The 21,717-nt window shown below is 38.0% G+C and overlaps 1 protein-coding gene and 2 pseudogenes across 1 annotated transcript; 1 reads left to right on the top strand and 2 right to left on the bottom strand.

Moving 5' to 3' along the window:
• Window positions 1-815: 815 nt before the first annotated feature.
• LOC131687194 (zinc finger BED domain-containing protein 6-like) lies at window positions 816-3,084 on the bottom strand. Its single transcript, XM_058971247.1, has 4 exons — window positions 2,804-3,084; window positions 2,349-2,735; window positions 1,976-2,278; window positions 816-1,393 (listed from the first exon to the last, which is right to left on the bottom strand). The coding sequence occupies exons 2-4, from the start codon at window positions 2,716-2,718 to the stop codon at window positions 816-818; spliced, it is 1,251 nt and encodes a 416-aa protein (XP_058827230.1). The 5' UTR covers window positions 2,719-2,735; window positions 2,804-3,084.
• A 13,346-nt stretch (window positions 3,085-16,430) lies between these two features.
• Window positions 16,431-18,514, top strand: LOC131691712 (FACT complex subunit Ssrp1-like; annotated as a pseudogene).
• A 1,437-nt stretch (window positions 18,515-19,951) lies between these two features.
• LOC131691714 (peroxisomal multifunctional enzyme type 2-like) lies at window positions 19,952-21,295 on the bottom strand (annotated as a pseudogene).
• Between the last annotated feature and the right edge of the window lie 422 nt (window positions 21,296-21,717).

The raw sequence follows: 21,717 nt of genomic DNA, 5'->3' as shown, positions 1-21,717 counted from the left end.
AAACCACATTGTATCATCTACTGAATTTAAGAAAAGAATTTTGTCCAAATTTGGTCCTGACAATCGATTTCTCGTTTTGGTCAATACTTGACCAGCTTTCGAAAATAAACGTTCAGAGGGAACTGAGGTCGCTGAAACACAGAAGTACTTAACCGCTACTTTGTATAGATTCGGGAATTGTGCTCGCATATCTTTCCAAATCAGCATCGGGTCACTGGTTCTCGGCACTAACGGAGTATTAAGGTACTGTCGTAATTCCACCGGAATCCCGCCAGCACTATCCGGAACATGTGCACGATTCACTTCCGTTACTAATGAATCGTGTATTGACCATAGATCGTCCAATGATTCATTTCGTGCGGGAGTTTTTTCAACATCACTGGATATTGAAGCCGCTTCGTTTGCCAAATCCTTAATTTGCTCCGCTAAAAAAAACATGAAAGAATGAGGCCTAAAAATATGAATAATTGCACCTACCAACAAAGAAAACGGCAGACGATGCGGATAGCGCGCTTTCGAAATGGATTTTTTTGAATCTTGGGTCAAGGAGTGTAGCGGTTGCCAGTATCCTTACTTTTTCGATATCCTTGAAATATTTCGAAATAAAATGTAATATTCTTTGTTTCAATGAGAAGGCTTCCCTTGATTCCAGTTCCATGTTACCGTAACTCTGAAATTATTCAAAACGCAATTCAATATGTAAGATAATCATAATCTGATGTGACATCTCAGTTGTTACTTTTTCAAGTCGCTTAAGGGTTTTGCACACTTCTTTAAGAACAGACAATTCATCGGAAGTCAACATTGGGGGGCTTTTAGGAATTATGAGCAATACTCTCGACACGTATCCAGCTATCAGTAAGAACAATCATAGCCATGATTGAGTTCCAACGGGTTTTGACGTCCAGAATGAGCATAAGACATTGACCTTCTTTCTTGCCATCTATCACTTGTAGCTTTCGCAATTCCCTCATCGCAGTTTCACTTTTCTTGAAAAATTTAATTATTCGCTTCATTTTCTTTATAAAAATAATCATGTTTTCTTCAGGAGAATTATGTTTAGCATCGTCGATATCTGATTCGTCAACATCTTCATCATCTGAATCAATAACTGGGTCCAGACATGCTCCATACGCTTCGTTATACAAGGGTACAGATTTGCTTGCAATCAAATTCAATGTATGCGCAAAGCAAGGAAGGTGACGTTTTTCACCGAATTGAAGTTTCACGGCGTTCACTATGTTCGCGCCGTTATCAGTTACAACGCATGACACATTATCAAGCTCGATGTCCCAACCATTACAGCAATCCAAAAGTAAGTCGGCTATGTATGCACCGGTTTTCGATTGATCGCACTTGATAACTCCCAACAGACAAGACATAAGCTGGAAGTCTGAATGAAACATTAAAGTATTACGATGTGTTTTTCAACATAGCATTGATTGTCTTCATATCGGTATATATGTCGGTATTCAATTGAATAAGGAACCATTCATAAATAACATAACGCAAAAATTGCCCAAAATTGACTTCCTCCTCACCCCATGTAACAAATTGTCACAAATTTCTCTATCCCTCCCACCCCTATTACATAACAAATTCTTAACCCTCCGGAGGCCGCATGAATGACTCACTAAATGAGCAGTTGCTGGTGCTCTAAGACGATTTCGCTGGATTTTCAGAGCGGCGTGCACTCGGCGCACAAGCGGCGGAAGGTTTAAAAAAAGTTTTTCTTCAGTATAAACATGTTACATAACGATCTAGCTTACTCCCTCTCCCCCATGTGTCACAACATGCCACAATTTGTCGTATCAACTCCCCCTCCCCCTAAAAACGTTACGTAATTTATGAATGAATGACTAAGTCGCATTACATGGATACTCGATCCTGTCAGCTAACCAAGCAATAAAGTTGTTTATGAACAACTCGGGGATTTCAGGCTTCTTACACGGAACAATAATGGAAGATTACTCACCATGAATGAAATGTCCTGTTATTCTCGAGTAGCTTTTAACGTTCATCATCTCGGTCCATATATCTGTTGTTAGACAAATGCTACCCGTTGAATGGAGGCGGTTTCTGATGGTTTCTTTCAAAGTTTCGTATTTATTATGTATCAGCTTGGTAAACTGGGTCTCAAGGGGGCAGTTGTACAAAGGACACACAGTTTTTATAAAACGTCGAAATCCAGGTTTGTCCACTGCATTCAGTGACAGATTATCCTTGGTGATATAATATATTAACGCATTCGTTACCTGCATTCCTCTCGGGCCATCAGCTGAAAGAAATCGTGAACCAGTGAACAAGGTTTAACTTAGTTGTAAATATTTCTTTGTGGAGATTTTTACCAGCAAACGCTAACGGACGGCTTATAGCTTCCACTATGGATGGCTGTAGCTGTTGTTTGCGAATGATAGCAGCCTTTTGACAATCGCTTCTTTCAATTTCCGAATCAGAATCAGTACCAGATGCTATTGCACCATCTTTGCCATTCTCGTCATCGACATTTGTAGCAGTAGTTGCATCTGGATGCGCTAATCTTGTGTGTAGGCTGAGACTCTTATGTTTGTTTTTTAGATGGTTCAACATATTTGTTGTATTCCGGCAGTAACTGATCGACAAATTGCATAGTTTACAGCGCACTTTATTGTCCTCAATTTTATCGAAATACGCCCATGCTGGGCTTATTTTCGATTTACTAGCTGACGGTGGCACCATTTCTTGTGACCAATAGCCTAAAATTTCGAAGAAAAATTTGTGATAAAAAATACGAGCATATTGTGTCAATACAGAAATTGCCTACCTCTTATAAAAATCTTATTTTATTTATCGTGAATCGGCGATCTCGATTTGGATCAGCCAGCAATGAATACTCTACACGCACAAGTAAAAACAGCCTCGAAGAAAAACGCATCCAACGAAAGCGGCGATTGTAGCCAAAATATTCACTGATACACACCTTATGATAAGCAACACTTTCGAAACAGACCCGATTCCAAGGATCGTATTGAATCCGGATTGTTTTAATAAATTACTAGCCGCAGAAAATATTATAGACGATTGCAGCATTTCGATGCGTTTTTGTTTTTAACGAAGCTTTGAACGAAACAACAGTAAAGTAACTTCAATTAAAATCCGGACCAGAGATGATGCTTATATAGAGATGCGCGAAGACTGAACCCAAAAATTTCAATCAAACCAAAAAAACGGTTCCAATCGAACAACGTAAACAAATATGGTGGCGTTTGAAAGTAACGCGGAGGAGTATTGAGATTGTAATAAAAAGACATGAATTTAATTATGTTTACATACGAACAACAAGGCTTAATGCACATGCATATTATATAACTTTTATGGTGCAAATAAAATACGAATAATTTTTAATAGATTGAAATTCACAAAGCCATTGATCGACTGTCTATCGTCCTAAAGGCAGATCACTCTGCGAAGTAGTTACAATCTTCTTTTAGCACTTTTACCGATGTCTTCCGTTTTAATTCCACTATGATTATCATATCATAGTAGAATTAAAACGGAAGACATCGGTAAATGTTTTTAATATAACATTCCACTAAGTCGCTCAAAAAAAGTGCTTTTGTTAAAGTGTCTTTTTAGCAGATAAAATAATTTAGTAAACTGTGCAGTCAAATATACTTTTTCTATCCACGTGTCTTTATATTAGAACATTATCTTCGGTTCGGACAAGCTAAATTTGACACGTACAAATGATTCTGAACAGAAACTTGGAAAGTATTGTCTGATATTTGGTGCCATGAGAAAAGTAAGGTTTTATTTTCAAACATTGAAAAAAATTGTAAGGTTTTACTGGGGTTAAAGCGGACATGTTTTAAATTAAGTATTACATCAGACTTTTTATCGGCTGATTTTTAGTTTATCTCATCTGGCTTATCTCGATGGGATGGTCGCAACTTGACGTTTGATAAAATCATCGATACAGCCCTAGGGGCAGATCACTCTTGAAATGTTTTTCAAATTTGCATCAAATTAGAAAAATGCATTTCATTTCCATTTTTGCATCAGTTTCATGCTCCCCGCACAAAAGTCTGTTCAACAAACGTCCTACGCTGATCCACTTTGTTCGACGTTTTGTTGAATGTAGGGCTAGTTTTGCCTTTCTCATATAGAAAGGTTATGCAATCACTCTGAAAAACGTCAACCTAATCCCGGCCCGGAGGGCCGAGTGTCATATCCCATTCGACTCAGTTCGTCGAGATCGGAAAAAGTCTGTATGTGTGTATGTATGTGTGTGTATGTGTGTGTATGTGTGTGTGTATGTATGTGCGTATGTGTCAAATAATGTCACTCATTTTTCTCAGAGATGGCTGGACCGATTTGTCCAAACTTAGTCTCAAATGAAAGGTGCAACCTTCCCTTCAGCTGCTATTGAATTTTGGATCGATCGGAATTCTGGTTCCGGAATTACGGGTTTCAGAGTGCGGCCACACAGAAATTTCTCATAAAAACTATAGGAAAAATTAAAAATAGAATTTTTATTTTTGATGCTAAATGTATTCAAGGTGCATAAAACGTCGAGATTTGATGCAAACACGAAAAAAAATTGACGAAGATTCACTTTTTTGGATTTTGCACATTTTTGCCTTTCTCATATAGAAAGGTTATGCAATCACTCTGAAAAACGTCAACCTAATTTTATTTCGACTCGCATAAGGTTTCTGGACTTTAACAGGGGCGTAGTTGATGGTTTACGGAGAGGGGTTACACCCCCCCTCTACTGTTCACTCCCCTCTTTTAAAAATCTCCTTAAATCACCCCTCAGACCACCACCTCATACCCCTCCCTTTCAACCCCATCATCTTTAAACCACCACTATATTACAAAGCATACCAATTTAAGCTGGGGAGTCGTTCGTTCATGGGACTTTCGCCCTCCTCGCATACCCATCCCCGCATGACAAAATAAGTTAGCAAGCAGATAACATTGATCTAATGTTGATTAGGCTAATGGAGTATGATATTTTTTTGTTTCACCGTCGACACGTAGCTCATCAAGTTCGTGGCTGGCATGCCATTGTGTATAAGTGCAAAGTGTACTAAGAATGTAATGGACATTTCCACAATTATGTTGAACATAAAAAGCCTCCGTGCCATAGTTTAAAGAAATGAGAAAGGCACAATTGCACCGCTCGGTGGATTAAAACAAGTTTTTTTTAGGTTTTTGATGTCTTACACGTAATGCAAAATACATTGCACGCACCGCAAAATACATAATACATTTCTGTTTTAATGGAAAGAAATGCATTTAATTTCGTTGATTTTTGAACATGCATCTGATCTGCCTTTAGATACAGCCTAACATGAAACTTACAGTCAACGGGAAGAATGAACTGATAAAACGGGCAAGCGGTGAAAACAAATAACTCGTTGAACCTAGAAAAACTCTAGAAATAGAACTGCGGGGACTCTATTTTGTATCAATTGGATTCGGGTTCAGCTGTCAAAAAACGAATCCAATCGAACATTGCCTATCCTTATAACGTTGGACGTGTTGCCATACAATACCGAGGCCTACGTTGCCAGAAATGCTGTTTGCCTCTCCGCAGTTCTCTTTCTAGAATTTTTCTAGTTAAACCTATTTGAGAATTGGCGAATAAACGTTGCACGAAATATCTAATTACCTGGCACGCTCCTTATGATTGGTTGGTATCCACATAACAGTTTTATTTTGGTGCTTAAAATCTCTAGTATTAGTTATTCGTAGAAATGAGTTTACGGGGTGATAAATTACTTCCTTTTTGCTAGACTAATTATTAAACCATAACCAGCTATTGTCTGTGTCCTCCTTATAAACTTAGTGTAGTTATAGGAGATGGAAAAATAAAGAGATACGGCTAGAAAATTAAGATCAATTGGTGTATGTAATTTTATTATTTGTGTAGTGACAAGATTTAAAAAAGCTTTTAGAAGGCGCAAAGCATTTCTTGTTTTTTTTTTCAAGCAATAAATATATTATTAATGAACTTTTCATATATGTATGAATATCCCAAGTAGTGCTGGCAACTAAATACAACCTCTGTAGGTTAAATTAATCTCGTTTCCTTATTCATCTGTTTTTCGAATGATCATAATTCGACTAGAGTGACATTGAACGTAGAGCTGAATCGCTGAATAAAAAATCGCCATCTTAATCGATTGTTTACTATTTATCTGCCAGTGTTACTCTAATCTAGCACGGGACCTGTCATAAGCACTCCAGCCGAGAAAAATCTCTTCGAATCCGTCTCGAACGAGGTCCATTGATAGATTTCGTGCTTGATACGAATGACACTGACAGATAAATCGTAAACAAATAATAGAAATGGCGGGTCTTTGTACCAGAGGAACTCAGCGTCTTCAATTGAACGAAAAACGATAGTGCGTCATCTGTCAAAGTCAAAGTATTGAACGAACAAAAAATTTTGTTTAAGCTCACGTTTAAAAACCCAGTGGGTAGATTACACGCTCAAGTGAAATTACACAAATAATATTTTTTGATAATCGCGATAATAATCGAAGCATATTAATCGATTACTTCGATTATCTAACAGAAGTTAATCGATTAAAAATTATTCGATTACTTGAACTGATATTCGATTAATCGATTAATCGAATGACAATCGGACATCCCTGAACTTCCGCATGAAAAAATATACACTGAAAAGAAAAGTGGCATTTTTCACAAAAGCTAAAATTTGCGTTAAAAAAATAAACTGCAAAAAACTTTGTCTTTTAATATTTATCTTTTGTTAACAACAGTTTAAAGAGAAAGGAAAAATTTTAACATGCTTTTAAATTTCATGCAAATTTACAGATAAAACTATAATTTTATTACAAAATATTATTTCAAATCAAAACACACAAAACTGAAATCTTCCACAATGCGACCATTTTCGAAACATTTAAAGTTTTACATCAACTTATTTCGTTAAATTATACCCTTTTTATAAGTTATTCGCGTTTCTCAACAATGAATTATCAACAATTAAATGTCAATCGTTTCAAACAAGAAACATGTTTTTTGTAGTGAATTTGGATCATCTTTACGATTTTGAAAATTCAACGCATCTGTGCTAATTTTCCTCACATCACTCACGCTCCAACTTCGACAAATTATGACACCCAATCAATCTTTCAACGCTGAGTAAACAATCCTTCCAGATCAAAACGCTATCATTATTTTTTTCGCTGCGACAACAAGAGATGCCATTAAAAGTAAGCGACCAAATTATAAATGGGTTGAGAAGTTAGTAACAGAACTTAAACTTTCATGGGTTCTTAAGGGGGGAAGGAAGGAAATGAAAACATGTTTAACAGAAGAAGCACTCGTAAGTTTTGTCTCGCTCATTAGTCTAGTTAATTGTTTGGAAAATATCTGAGAATCCAGAATACTTCACAAGTCAACCCAAATTTCCAGCCATCACGGGATTCGTTCGCGAACTGGCTGTAAAACTTTCATGTACACAGATTCCCTGCTCCATCTAGGTAAGCCTGTTTTAATTCCAGTTGGTGACGAAACGAGTCCCGTCGGATTCAATTGGGTGTCTTCCACGGAGGTGATACGACATTCGAGCGGAAATTGAGTTTCGCTAATTGAATCTCGATGTGTTGATTGAATCACAGTGACTTCGTCAGACCGTAGCTATGTGGTATACTTTCCGCTGAAAAATTTTCCAGTTGAGTTTGAGTCGATTGACTGTTTGCGGGTTAATTCAGAAACATGCTCACAAGTTCGAACGGTTGCTTCGACAGAAGTTTATTTATTCGAGCTTTATGAGAGAAGTGTCACACAAGTCACACGATGATTTCTGACTGGATACGGAGAAAATTTTGCACTCTAGATGTCGACATTGCACCACATTTCCATTTCGTTCTGTTGTTGAAAGCGAAACGAGGGAATTGGTTGGTTCGATTTCACCAGAAACTGGGAATGAAATTAAAACCTTCTCTGCGGAAGAGAGATGGAGAAAAGCTAACGCAATTTAGAGTGACATGGGTTCGGAGTGCGAATAAGTCGACACCAATTCAATGGTTGTATTATCTGTGAGGCAGATATTGAGATTGATACATAAACATTACACTAAGGATCCTTTGGAATATTGGTAATTTTGGCAGCCGAATTCGCGCCCCTCGTTATTCCGAAAGTCATGAATCAATTTTGGTGAAAGCTTCCGTGGAGGTTTAAATAGAAATGCTTACACTGTATCCACGCGAACATAACAAAACACCTAGGAGTAAGACTGGGGAGGTGTCGAATACTGAAATGTTTGAACGTTACGGGTAGAGGGCTTTTTGAAATGGTTCCATTAGGCTTAATGTGAATGGTAGGGAATCTGACGACGAAGCAGGTCAATGTGTTTTCAAAGATTCTACCGGCTCGTAAAGACGCATCTACCAAGGAGGGGGATTTGCCGAGCTCGATTTGCTAATCATTAACATTGAATTGGCTCTCCAATTGTGGTTTTATTTAGATTGCTTTTTGGTAGATAAATTGACGTTTTAGAGAGATTGATGATCTGGAGCGTTATTCAAATTGGTTGATTGTTCACTGGTTTATTGTATCCAAAATGATTAAATTTGAACATTCTAAGCTCTTAAGATTTTTTTTTCTTATTACAGTAATGATCCGATTTTGTCAGCCCCAAGGTGCATTCAGTGTTCATAATAATAGGGCTTCTGACAACATCGAAATCATTTATTAGGTATCGCTTGAGTGCTGGTAGAGAATCATATTTATTTTATTCAGTTCGTTTATTTGATAGGCACAAATGCGTTATCTTGGCGGTGCCAAATTCTTTTGTTTTTTTTTACATTTTAAATACTTAAAACTAGGAGGTTGCAATGTTCAGATATTTTTTTACATTGAGAGGAAGAATTCTACAGCTATCTTAAGACTAGAAACACAATTCTATATACAAGAGTAGGGACAAAAGATTTTTTTTATGAAAAATTTTAAAACAAGAAATCCAGTTTGAAATTCAAAAGGGGAGAAATAGTTTTTTACGAAATATTTTACAGTTATCTTAAAACTAGGAGAATAGTTTGGTATATAAAAGCGGGAACAAATATTTATGAGAAATTTCACAGATATCTTAAAACTAGGGATAAAATTCTATTTACAAGATGGGGGACAATAGTTTTAATGAAGAATAAAATTAACAGCTATCTTAAAACTAGGAATACAGAATACAAATTTAATTTTTTGAAGGAGACTTGTGCTTGGTTAAGATATTGAAAGGGGGGCTTATGTCCATCATCGGTGTAGCAGCAGTTGTATCAAGGACAGGGGAGAGAAGGCGTATACGATGATATGGAGAGAATTGCAGAACTTGTAACTTTCGGGCAAACGGGAGATCAGCGACACAGTGCCCAGTTTCAGTAGGTCGTCGAGTACCGGGTTGGCGGATGGTATTCTTCAGACCCACGGGAAAGTTATCAGACCATCGAGTCGTTCTCGCTTCAGCTTCCATCTATGCAGGGCGATGGCGGTCGTATATTGGGACTCTGGCACTGGTCGGGTCTACAAGGAAGGACAGGGAGCTTCTGTAAATGAGAAATAAGAGAGAGGGGCTAAATTGGGATGTTTATCGTTTTTATAAATATGTAAATAAGGGACATATAGGGAAGATCTCGATTTGCTAGCATATCCCGAACTAGGACATTGGGTGGTCAACCTCGGGCCTGAAGGGAATTCTTTAACTGAGACCTGGCATCACAATACCCGGCGCATACACAGACAAGATGATCGATATCGTGATAACCTTCATTACAAGCGCACCGATTACTCTCTGTGAACCCAATACGCCGCAAATGCGCACCCAATGTGTAGTGGTTGGACATAAGCCGGGACATTACACGTATGAAATCCCGACCCACATCCATCCCCCTGAACCAAGGCTTCGTTGATACCTTCGGGACAATAGAATGTAACCATCGGCCAAGTTCCCCATTGCTCCACGAGTTTTGCCAACTGTCGGCTTTTTTATTACCCGGGATAGAGCAATGAGAGGGGACCCAAACAAAGGTAATCTGGGGACCCAAACAAAGGTCGACTTCTCGTAATTTATTATAAAATATTTTAGGGATCACTTGTGGGCGTATATGATCCGGGATTCTACGGGTCTCTTCCTGCATGGATTGTCGAAGAATACAGTTGAATCAGAAGTATCAAAGAAAGGGACACGGTCGGGATTATATAAAGAAGGATTGATGCTCTGTACCATGTAGTCGAAGTACAAGGACATAAAACGGGTTTGAGAATTAAGCCTCTCGAAGTTTTCAATCACCAGCGGGTTTAAGATATCGCATCGGATGAGCAATCGATTTGAGAGTTCCCAAAATCGATTTTTTTAGCTTATCTGCAACAACGTCGATTGTTCCGCACCAGCGAAAACAATGTACTGGATTTACTACCGGCACCAGCAGAACGGCAGCTAACGAACGAACAAAAGATGACCTTCACTCACTGAAACTTACACACCGAACACTACTGTGAAGTAAAACGATCTGTTTCGTTCAAATGTTGGGAAACGTATGAGAATCACATTTGGCAGAAATAAAAATAAAAATCGATTTACAAGTTTCAGTTCTATAGCTCATAACGTAGCCCGGCTCCCTATCGATGTTTTGTTTGATATATGGTTGATTCTTTAGATGTTTTTGTATGTTCCAAAATGGGAGATAAAGACACTTAAAAATCAAAGTAAAAATATAGCTCCATAATAATATAATTTCGTCATATTTTTAATATGCCCTCTAACTATATCGATATGGTTGTACCGTTTTAGAGCACGCGATTTTTTGTTATCGCATTCGACCAAATTACTTCATGTGAAATACATTATTCAAATCAAAAGATCCAAAAACCAATCCAACGATCAAACTATTCGAAGATGTCAAAAGATGCAACGATCCTAAGAGTCAGATCTAACGATCTGACAATCAAATCCAATGTCAAAAAGTTACAAAATTCAAAGATCTGAGTATTCAAAAATTCAATTATAAAAAAATCAAAGAAGAAGGTGCAATTAGCGATATTTTTCAGAAAATGCTCAGAATCCTACGAATCTGGAGAATATGTAGAACAGCTCTTTAGTCCTAAAAAAGACAATCACAAATGTGTAATTTACACGAAAATCATGTTCTCAGACGATTAACTGAGATATTGAAATATTAATCCATTAAATAATATTTTAAACCCAAAAAGTAGGTTTATTTTTTACCCATCATATCTTGCTTTCTCTCAGCGAAGATAACAGTCACGAAAATTTCACAAGGCAAGCGGGAAAAATGTGTAGTTGATCATCTGGGTAAATAATGTAGAAATCAATGACAAATCACCGTTGTTTTCGTTACGACATTAGAGATTGTATAGCTCAATACGACTTTTTAGTAACTTATATGCGTTTTGTCTGTGGCGTAACTGTACTGCGATTGTTGATTTCATGAACTGTGAAATTGAACCCCCGTTAGAGAAGAGGAGCGCTTATATTGAAATTACATATGTAGGGTGATGTGCAGTAGAGCCTGTTGTGACCCTATTTCGTACCCCTTGGTTTCGAACCAAGCATATGAGATAATGACACTATCGATTTGGCTAAAACAGGTGAGAAAAAATAAGCTCAAGTTTTATTCTTTATTTGTTGTGCACATATGTATTTAGAACTATCCTCTAAATCCAACTTTTAATTAAAACAAAATCACCTTATTGAAATATCTACTAATCCGCCTCACTCACGTAGTGAACCGAAACTGGATGCAACGGCGCTTAGCAAAATAAACATTCACGAGCCAGCATTTGCCGCCTCATATCTCGTTATTCTAGCACAAATATACTAAACATTGCACTGATACATACCTTTATTTTAGCTGGAGAATCTTTTTACGAAAATTTCACTTTAAAATCACTCGTCAAACACTAGAATAGGCCTAGTGTTATAATAGGATAAAACTAAATACGGGGGTTCCTATTATTGGCATGTTTTGCTGATACACTACCACAATCAAAACCAACTTTTTGTATCCATCATACAGAAAAGAATCACCAGTGCGGCCAAACCAAAACATGAACTTGTAAATATAATGTAATGCAATTTCAGGTATAAGTAATCAATTACTTCAAGTTATTCAACTAATTGTAGATTGCAGATAATTTGTTTTCATCTGCACATACAATTCGGATCGGGAGAAAGCAATGTGTGATGTGAAACTTGTCATTCCAGTTGCTAACCTTCGAATGGTTTTTTTCTGCGTGCGCAATTCTGGGCGCTCTTCTACTAACAGCTGATGAGTTTCATTGATGTGCGTGATGTTTACATTTGTTTTGATCGGCTGAAAAAAGCAGAATGATTCGTTTTACAAATCACACGTTGGCGTCCATGATCTGGATACCTAGTTAGAATCGACGCAAATGGAATATGAGGCATTGCGTTTCAACTAGATTGTTTTTCGATGAGGTGGAAATTGGCACACCCTTCAGGCGATAATTGGATCGTTGAGGTGGGAATAGATGTACAGAATGGAACATTTATTTTCATTTATGCTGAAAATTGAGGCAATTCTGCTAAATAAGCATTATATAGATGTTTAAGAAACAGTACACTGATACTTTATACTGAGAAAGGTTATAGATAATATGGCTTCTTTTAAAGTTGTTCAAAAGATAGTTCGACCCTCTCCCTAATGGTGCCAAAATAGGCTCATCACCCTATAACAACGAATATAGCTCGGGTTATTTGCATTTGATCAAAATGCCAAAATTTCCGGACTCCTGCAGTAGAAGAGAAATTGTAAAGTCATCGGTGAACTTTAATCTTGCTCATAAGATCATATTTAACGCCTTTCTATACTCTCTTCTGTCAATCCCATGCTGTACCTTAGTACTACGGTTCCAATTAAATTTTACATATATTCCAATATTTTGTGAATTGAATGAATTGTTAGACCATGAAAAAGAAGTCATACCTTTCCATTCCACCATATATGAAATCTTGCGATGATAGGATTAAACAGTGCAATCGCAAAAGAAATTTTTGTTTTCAGTACTAACATGAAATATTGCAATTATGTTAGAATCAGAATCTGCATGCACATTGAAGATAATGTAATCGAGTTTCGTCTACACGATCCGTCTCTGATGTTATCCAATGCAATGAAGAATGTTTCCCATACATTCTCAACGGCGTTCGGTTTAGACACTTTATTCCTTCCATCATGACCCTGCAACTTGAATCTGAAAAAAAAATCCGTTCATAAATTCATGAACAAAAAACCACGATTTCAGAAATTGAACGATTTACAAAAATCGTGACTAAGGTCCTGAAATTATGGATAATAAAAACCTCGTATTCATGAAACTGCTTGTGTTCGCAAAAAACTACTTCGCACCAAAAACATACAAGGCGTGACATTCCAATGTTTGGATGGGTCTGTCTTTATTGAGTGAATATGTTCAGTTTTTTACGATTCTTGTTCATAATTTGGGGATACACTGGTTTGTGTAAAGTATGTCAACTAAAAGAACCGACATTTAAACGATGTTCATGATGTCAGGGGCTTTGTTGCGATTTTCGTAATTTATTTTCACGCTATCGTGACATTTTATTCATTAGTTTGCTATTGGATTTTTCTGGCAGAATAGTACGATTTATGTTCAAGATTTCAGGGCCTTGGTCTCGATTTTCGAAACCTTTATTCACTATTCAGTATTTCACTATTCTATTCTATTCAGTCTCAAATTTGTGTTCATGTTCTCCGGATCCTATTCACGATTTTTGATATTTTAGTCATGGGTGTGATACATACATACTCAGGATCTTAGTCACGGTTTTCCTAATTTATATGCACGTTATCGTGATATTTCATTCCTGAAATCAGTTTCGAATTTGACACCTGTGACTATTATACTAATAATCATGAACTAGTTCACGAATACATGAAAATCATTTTATAATTTTGGGAACGATCTCACGAGAACAAATAATGAGTTTTGACTGATATACTAGGAAACATGAAACAGTTCACGAATACATGAATAATATTTCATAATGCTGTGAATTATTTCACGACCATGGATATTAAATCGTGCCTTGTTCACTCCTCTGCAGTCCTGAGCATTCTTGACAAAGCCAGCAAGTGAGACAATGTACGTGTTGTAGTTGATTACAACCTCCTTCATCTCCGGTGGCTTTTAGTACTACATTCCGGAAAACGCATCATTGGTGCAAGAGACGGCTATCACAGAAACGTTGGTCTCTGATGGTTTATATCAAATCTGGCCTCTTAGCAAGGTGATCGGACGGACACGCGATCTACCCTTCGTCAACGACACGAACGTGTTCGAACTGATTGAGCCTCCGACATCCTCCGACCCAAGGCAGACCCTCACCAAAAGCCCTTCGTTTTAAGATTTGATGTGTGCTCTAACGACGACGACGATTCTGATGCAGATAATGAGGACCTTAACTTTGATTTTACTCGACGAAACCTTGTTGAAGCCTCAACGGCCATTGATTCAGGAAAAAGGACCTACCAGTAAATAAACAGATTATAAGTATTCGTGGTGGAACTCCGAGCTTGGTTGGCTACACAACGTACTCCGGAAGCAACGTAAGCGATTCAAATTTCTATCATTTTCAGATTTCTCAGATGATTCTACTCCAGTTTGATGTATTGTAGTCATATATTTTGTCGAAAAATGTGGGGTTTAGCACGATCGAAAGATTTCCCTCAAAAAAAAAACTATCAACCACTGCACAGTGGTCCAGAATGCAAATTCAGCAGGAATTTTGAGATTTTACTAAAACTAATCAACTTAGCCTTATTAAGTCTTTGGAGAAGTTTTCGTAGTTTATGAGTCCCCTCTTTTTGTTAAAACAACAGTTAGGGTGGTTCTAATTTTACCAAGATCAAAAAATTAACTTTTTAATCATTCTAGCTAGAGCCAAACGACCTTCAGCGAAGTTGTAGAACGACAAATTTTGGAAAATTTTGCTGAAGACGTGTAAGCTCTATCTGTCATACTTATTATTTTACAATAAATTTAATGTCGCAGCTTAGGGTGTTTCTTCGAAATACAGTTTTATTCCAATAACTTTTGCTGTATTCATTTAAAACTGAGGTAGTCTTCAGACAACTTTAAGATTGTTTCAAGGCGAATAATTTGTTTCATGGCACTATATATCTAGCTATTTGCGTTGAAAAGTTATGATCACTTTTTCGCCAAAAATGGGGTTGTTTTGAATAACAATATCACTCATTTGGTGCAAATAAAAGATAATTCTTTTTGAACTATAAATAAGGACATGATTAGAGTTATAATTGAGCATAAAATGGCGAATGCGATATTTTTTAAAATTTCATAAAATTGATTTAAAAAATCTATTTTTGAAATATTAAGTGCTTATATCTTCTGAACAATAAAAGCTAGAGTTTTGGTGCATTAGAAGAAAATGTTCGCCTTCAAAAGCTCTGAAAAACATCTGAAGGAAAGGTTGTAAAAAAATGAAAACTGAAAAAGTTATATTAAAAATTTGGTTTTTCATGAATTGACTCTTTGTAATATGTTTAAATTACTTTCACGGTGAACAATATAAAAATGTAGTTTCGTTTTCATGATAAAATATTGCACTTTACAATACTTTTCTATTATTTTAAATAGTGGGTAGGGTGGTTCTAAATTTTTTAAAATTAGAAAAATAACTTTTTAATGGTTCGAGATAGAGTTTTGCTGTCTTCCACAAAATTGAAGATAATGAAATTTTGATAAACTTTGTCGAAGACACTGAAACTCCATGTCGTATACTTTTCATTTTACAAGAAATTTACCAAAAAATTTAGGGTGTTTCTTAAAAAATGGTTTTCTTTATATAACTTTTGCAGTTTTGATAAGATCACTTTAGAAATACTTTCAGATATTTTGAAGAAGAACAATTTGTCTTAATATATTGAACCTCTAACTTCACTCGCTAGAAAGTTATATATACTTTTTACTAAAAATAAACAATTTTTTGAGTAAATATTGCAAGATATAAAAAATATCGTATTTGCCATTTTTTGGTGATCTATACTATAAAGCATGCTATTTGATATGAAAGCAATAGTATTCAATGTTGAGTGCCCGAATCGAAGATAATTCTATTTGAAAAAGTTAAGTAGTTGGTGTTTAAAAGCAAATTATGAGCCTTAAAATAATCTTTAAGTTGTCCAAAAGGTAGCGTAAAATAAAAACTTAAAAAATTACAGAGATAAAACCGTTTTTTAAGGAACACCCTAAAGCTTACATTTGAATTTCTCGTGCAATGGAAAATTTAAAGGCTAGAGCTTGCATGTCTGCAGCAAATTTGTCTAAAATGTGTTGCTCTACAACTTCATCTAAGACAGTAAAGCCAACGACACGACCTGAAACTTTATGAAATCTTTTGAAGAGAAAGTGTGCGAGTAATTTACCGCCAGTTACCAGTTCATTGAGTCGCCCCTCGATACGACCAAAAAATATTTTTTTCAGCAACACTTTTTGTTTATTTTATTTTCTGTTGCTGTATAGCAACCATTTTATGTTTACAGGTAGCGTTCTTTCGTTCGATGTGGAAGGAAAGACAAGCTTTGAAATCCCGCTGAATCGTTTCCCAGTGTAATGCCGGAAAGAACGAAGTTACAGTCGAATTTCACCGGAACGATGAAGCTCCGGTGAATTTGATGGAAATGCGGTTCCACATTCCAACAGCGGAATCGGCTGAAATTGACCCTGTCGAAGCATTCCAGGAGCAGGTGATGAGACAGGCTTCCGTAATTTCTGCGTCTGGTGACGCCGGTGACGCAATTGCTATATTCCGAGAGATACATTGCCTGACACCGCGCGGTCGCTACGACATTAAAGTATTCCAGAGCTTTTTCCAGCTGCACGGTAAGACGTATGATTTTAAGATACCGACGTCGTCGGTGCTGCGGTTGTTCCTGCTACCGCATAAGGACAACCGGCAAATGTTTTTCGTCATTTCGTTGGATCCGCCGACAAAGCAGGGTCAAACTCGTTACCACTTTCTGGTGACGCTATTCCAGATGGACGAGGAAACAAACATCGAATTACCCTTCACCGAGGAGGAATTGAAGGAAAAGTATGAGGATAAACTTACTAAAGAGCTCGCTGGACCGGTGTACGAAGTACTCGGAAAGATTATGAAAGTCATCATAAACCGAAAGCTGATCGGACCGGGAACTTTTATCGGGTGAGCTTGGCTTTATTTGAATCCCAATCCCTAACGGCTTAAGTCGGGCTAATTTAATTTAAATATATTTTGCCTCGTTTTCAGTCATTCGGGAACTCCTGCAATTGGATGTTCTTTCAAGGCAGCTGCAGGTTATCTCTACCCACTGGAACGAGGATTCATCTACGTCCACAAGCCACCGGTTCACATTCGTTTCGAGGAAATCACATCGGTGAACTTTGCTCGCAGTGGTGGCTCCACTCGAAGTTTTGATTTTGAAATCGAGCTAAAAGCAGGCAACATCTACACGTTCAGCAGTATCGAGAAGGAAGAGTACGGGAAACTGTTCGATTTCATCTCTTCCAAGAAATTGCACGTGAAGAACATTGGAAAGGATGGCAAAAGCAACTACAAGGAGGACTTTGCCGATTCGGATAATGAGGCTGAACCGCATGCCTATCTGGCGAGGGTAAAAGCCGAAGCAAAGGAGCGAGATGATGACGATGACGATGATGATTCGGAAGAATCGACCGATGAGGACTTCAACCCGAACCAGGCAGAATCGGATGTGGCGGACGAGTTTGATTCAAATGTGGAATCTACCTCCGATGACGACTCGGATGATGCTGGTAGCGACCGGCTACGGCCTTTATGATGTGGATGAACGCAAGTCGGGAGAAGATAAAGAAGGATAATCCGGGAATCTCCGTCACCGAAATTGTCAAAAAGGGTGGTGAGATGTGGAAGGATTTAAAGGACAAGAGAATGGGAACAGAAAGCAGCCAAGGCAAAGGAGGAGTATGCAGAAGCATTGAAAGCCTACAAGGAAGCAGGAGGCGACGGTGGCGGCGGAGCAAGCGAAGATGATGGTGGAAAAGCGACCAAGAAGCGCAAGAAGGAAGCAAGTTCCCCCAAGAAACCTGCTTCGGCTACGGCAATGAAGGGAAGCGGCTTCAAGAGTAAGGAGTACATCTCCGGCGATGACTCCAGTAGCAGCGGTGACGATGACAATAAGATAAACATAAAACCCGCAAACAAATTCCATTAGCCATACTTATGAAATACATAATCGTCTAATGGAATCAATATTGTGCAGGTTCATAAGTCCTGACTTAAGAAATTCTTAAGCCTTTTTTCATCAGTGTAGTGTAACTGTGCTCGAAATGTTTTATTTGATTATTTTTATTCAACAGAAATCTGAAAAATCCGACTCGGAACCTGAATCAGAAGCGTCGGCAAGTGAATCCGCCGAGGAAGAGGAGGAAGCGGATGAAGCAAGCAGCGACTAAAGTAAACTATCGGGGAAAAATGGATTCTCTTTGACCTAAATATTCTCACGTTTGCACAGTTGGATAATACATAAGTGCGTAATAGACACCAAGACAATTCAATGTAAAAGCGCAGTTTTATTTACGTTTCCGCACTTTTAGTCGCACTTATTATGTGCGCAATGCGCTATAACAACTTTAAAGTTAAACTTAAATGTTTCTGTAACGGAATTTTCGGCATGCTTTCCCTCGCGTAACATTTCTTGTTTTGAAGTATGAAATATTATTCGTATTAAAATATTATTTACAGGCTCCACACATATCTCAACACACACAAATACACAAATGCTTGACAGGTGACTGGACCAAGTGCATTCACTCGTAGGATCTATCATTTCGATGATCGCCTCGATTCTACGAAACCAGTGCACAAGTAAGCTGACATAAGGTAGTCTCATCTGGTGAATGCATGTAACCTGGAAACCCCAGACACGACAGGACGAGACGGACAGACTGGACTCGATGGGGCCTAGTTCAGAGTTTTTGAGCATTTTTCACTGCACGGTTATTGACCTAAAAAAAGAAACATTCGGCATGTTATTTTTCCTTTTATTACTGTATCTTGAGTTGGGTTCATACTGATATTCACTAGCACAGTCAATTGCATATTCTCCCATATACATTCACATCCAAAAGGTGCAAACGCCCCTAACTTTCGCGATAACACAAATCTGGTCAAAAACGCGAACTTACATTACAATTTCAATCATCCACACACACCTACGCTCGCAATTTCGCCAACACCCCTTTACTTAAGTGAACTTTTCAGCACCTATAACTTTACAACCGCGGTCTCAAGCATTAACCCACCACTCGCGCGATCATAGACCGGCTACGTTCGGAATTCTCTACTCTCGATCAGCCTAGACTCATGCCTTCAGTTGGACCGATTCACTAGACAACACGTTTCTCTACCATACACTGAAAATTAATTATTAGATTCACGGTCCGCGCGCGATCGTTCGAAAATACACGTGAATGTGCAAATGGCAACACGGATCTAAAATCGGATGTATGCACGCAAAGTTGGAGACACGCTGGCATTCATATGCTCGAGCCTTTAGCGATCACACTTACACAATTAGTAAACGCCCACGCTAACCCAGACAGATATGCACTCCTGGACTCGAACGCTAAAAACCACATCTTCCACGCATACACCACCCAGGACTGAACATTAGATTCATACATACAAAGCAACAAGTAATAATTACAGGTATTCGTCTGGCAACCGGGGGAAGTACATCTCAAACGCAGAACTTATCATTTCAATGATGGCCTTGGATCTGCGTTGCCTGTGTTCAAGGCACCATAGCTTTGTCCGTCAGGTCAAGGATGTATGAAACCCGTTAGCCACCACCCTCGGCCCTAGCTGCCCATAAAGGGATAAAAAAAAATGCGCTATAACAACTTTAAAGTTAAACTTAAATGTTTCTGTAACGGAATTTTCGGTATGCTTTCCCTCGCGTAACTTTTCCAGTACGTCTACTAAAGATATGCTGGCTTCACTGATGGCATTAAGATGTTTCGCATCCGACATGTCAGTGACTTTATTCCAAACACTCTTAACATACTCTGGTGTAACATCATCATCGATTGATGTACGGAGAATTGATCCTTTTCCCCTAACAAAATGGACCTATGTGACCCAACCAGCTGCACTTTCAATTATTGCCCCCGTATTCTGACAGGATTGATGACACAGATAAGCAACGACCGGAGCAATCAATTTAGGTTCTGAAAATCAAAGAAAAAATGAATTTACTTCGCCAGTTTTAAATTCAATAAAACTCACTAAGCTCATTGAACAAAACCTCTGGAAGTATTCCCTCGGTCATCCTTGACGCAGCTGTTGGAACGATTATATTGCATTGAATGTTATTTTTAGCTCCCTCGATTGCGACTGTGTTGGCTAACCCGACCAATCCTTGTTTGGCGGCACTATAATTGGCTTGGCCGAAATTTCCATAGACACCGGAGTTGCTGGATGTCATAATTATTCGACCATAGTTCTGTTTTTTTCATGATCGCCCAGGCAGCTCGCGTCGTTAGGAAACTACCTTCCAAGTGCACATCATGAATAAGATTCCAGTCCTCATCGGAAATGCGAGCAAGACTCTTGTCTCGCAAAATTCCAGCATTGTTAATCAAAACATCAACACGGCCAAATGCTTCCATTGCAGTCTGAATAATTTTATCCCCATCCACTACGGAGTTGTAATCTGGAACCGCGGTTCCGCCAGCCGCTCGGATTTCCTGTACCACATTATCGGCTGCATTCGATTTGCCCTGACCGTGAAAACTGCCACCCAAATCATTCACCACAACCTTTGCACCGCGGGAACCGAACAGCAAGGCATATTCGCGACCTAGACCAGCACCGGCACCGGTAACGACCACCACTCGGCCATCGTAGCGCAGTTGATTCTCGTTAGCTGATACCATTTTCTCTCCGCACCCAAGCTGATTGACCTCTGGAATGAGCAAATTCGGCGCCGGGAAGCTTATTTGTTCACCAATAATCATAAAATTAATTTTAAAGAATTGAAGATTCCAACCAGTTTATTTATAGTCACAATATTGTAACCGTGGGTTACTGTTATTAGAAAAAAAATATAGCAACAGATTCGTCAGAGCTGCTAGTTTCATGAATATTTTAAGCAAACATCAAATTTGACATTTCCAGTTACCTGAGTCACTGAGGGGTAGTCAGATTTGAGATACAGTTTCGGAATGCAAGTGTCTAGTCGTGTCGTTGGTAAAGCTCTATCTCAAACCGTTAAAAAGTTCTATTGTAAATATTGCTAAATTTAGAACCACCCTAGCATCGGTTTAAACAATAAGAAGGGCCTTGCAAAGTACAACAACTTTGCCAAACATGTTGTAAGGCAAAGTCATTTAATTTTAGCAAAAAGTTAAAATTCCGGCTAAATTTGCATTTGGGACTACTGTGCACTGGTCTAGAACAATATTTGATCAAGAAGTATTTTTTCACATTGTATTTTGTTTATAGTCTGCTAAAGAATTTTTGCGCATTGCAATAGCTTTAGGAACAATAAGAACGCAGAATTAACAGACTTCGTGAAAAAAATAATGTTTTGAATTAAAGTTGCTCTGGACCACGTGCTTTGATGCGTTTTTTAAAAAAAGAAGTCTTTCGATCGTGCTAAA

Source organism: Topomyia yanbarensis, chromosome 3 (genome assembly GCF_030247195.1).
Source record: "Topomyia yanbarensis strain Yona2022 chromosome 3, ASM3024719v1, whole genome shotgun sequence".
In the NCBI taxonomy this organism is placed as follows: Eukaryota; Metazoa; Arthropoda; class Insecta; order Diptera; family Culicidae; genus Topomyia; species Topomyia yanbarensis.
Note: the sequence above shows the minus strand (reverse complement) of the source record. Positions and strands in the feature narration are given on the sequence as shown.

Coding starts and splice junctions, on each gene's coding strand:
- LOC131687194 (XM_058971247.1), bottom strand. CDS start 2,718: ATGGTGCCACCGTCAGCTAGTAAATCGAAAATAAGCCCAGCATGGGCG. Junction 2,279..2,348: donor CCGTCCGTTAGCGTTTGCTG/GTAAAAATCTCC, acceptor GATTTCTTTCAG/CTGATGGCCCGAGAGGAATG. Junction 1,394..1,975: donor AACAGGACATTTCATTCATG/GTGAGTAATCTT, acceptor TGTTTCATTCAG/ACTTCCAGCTTATGTCTTGT.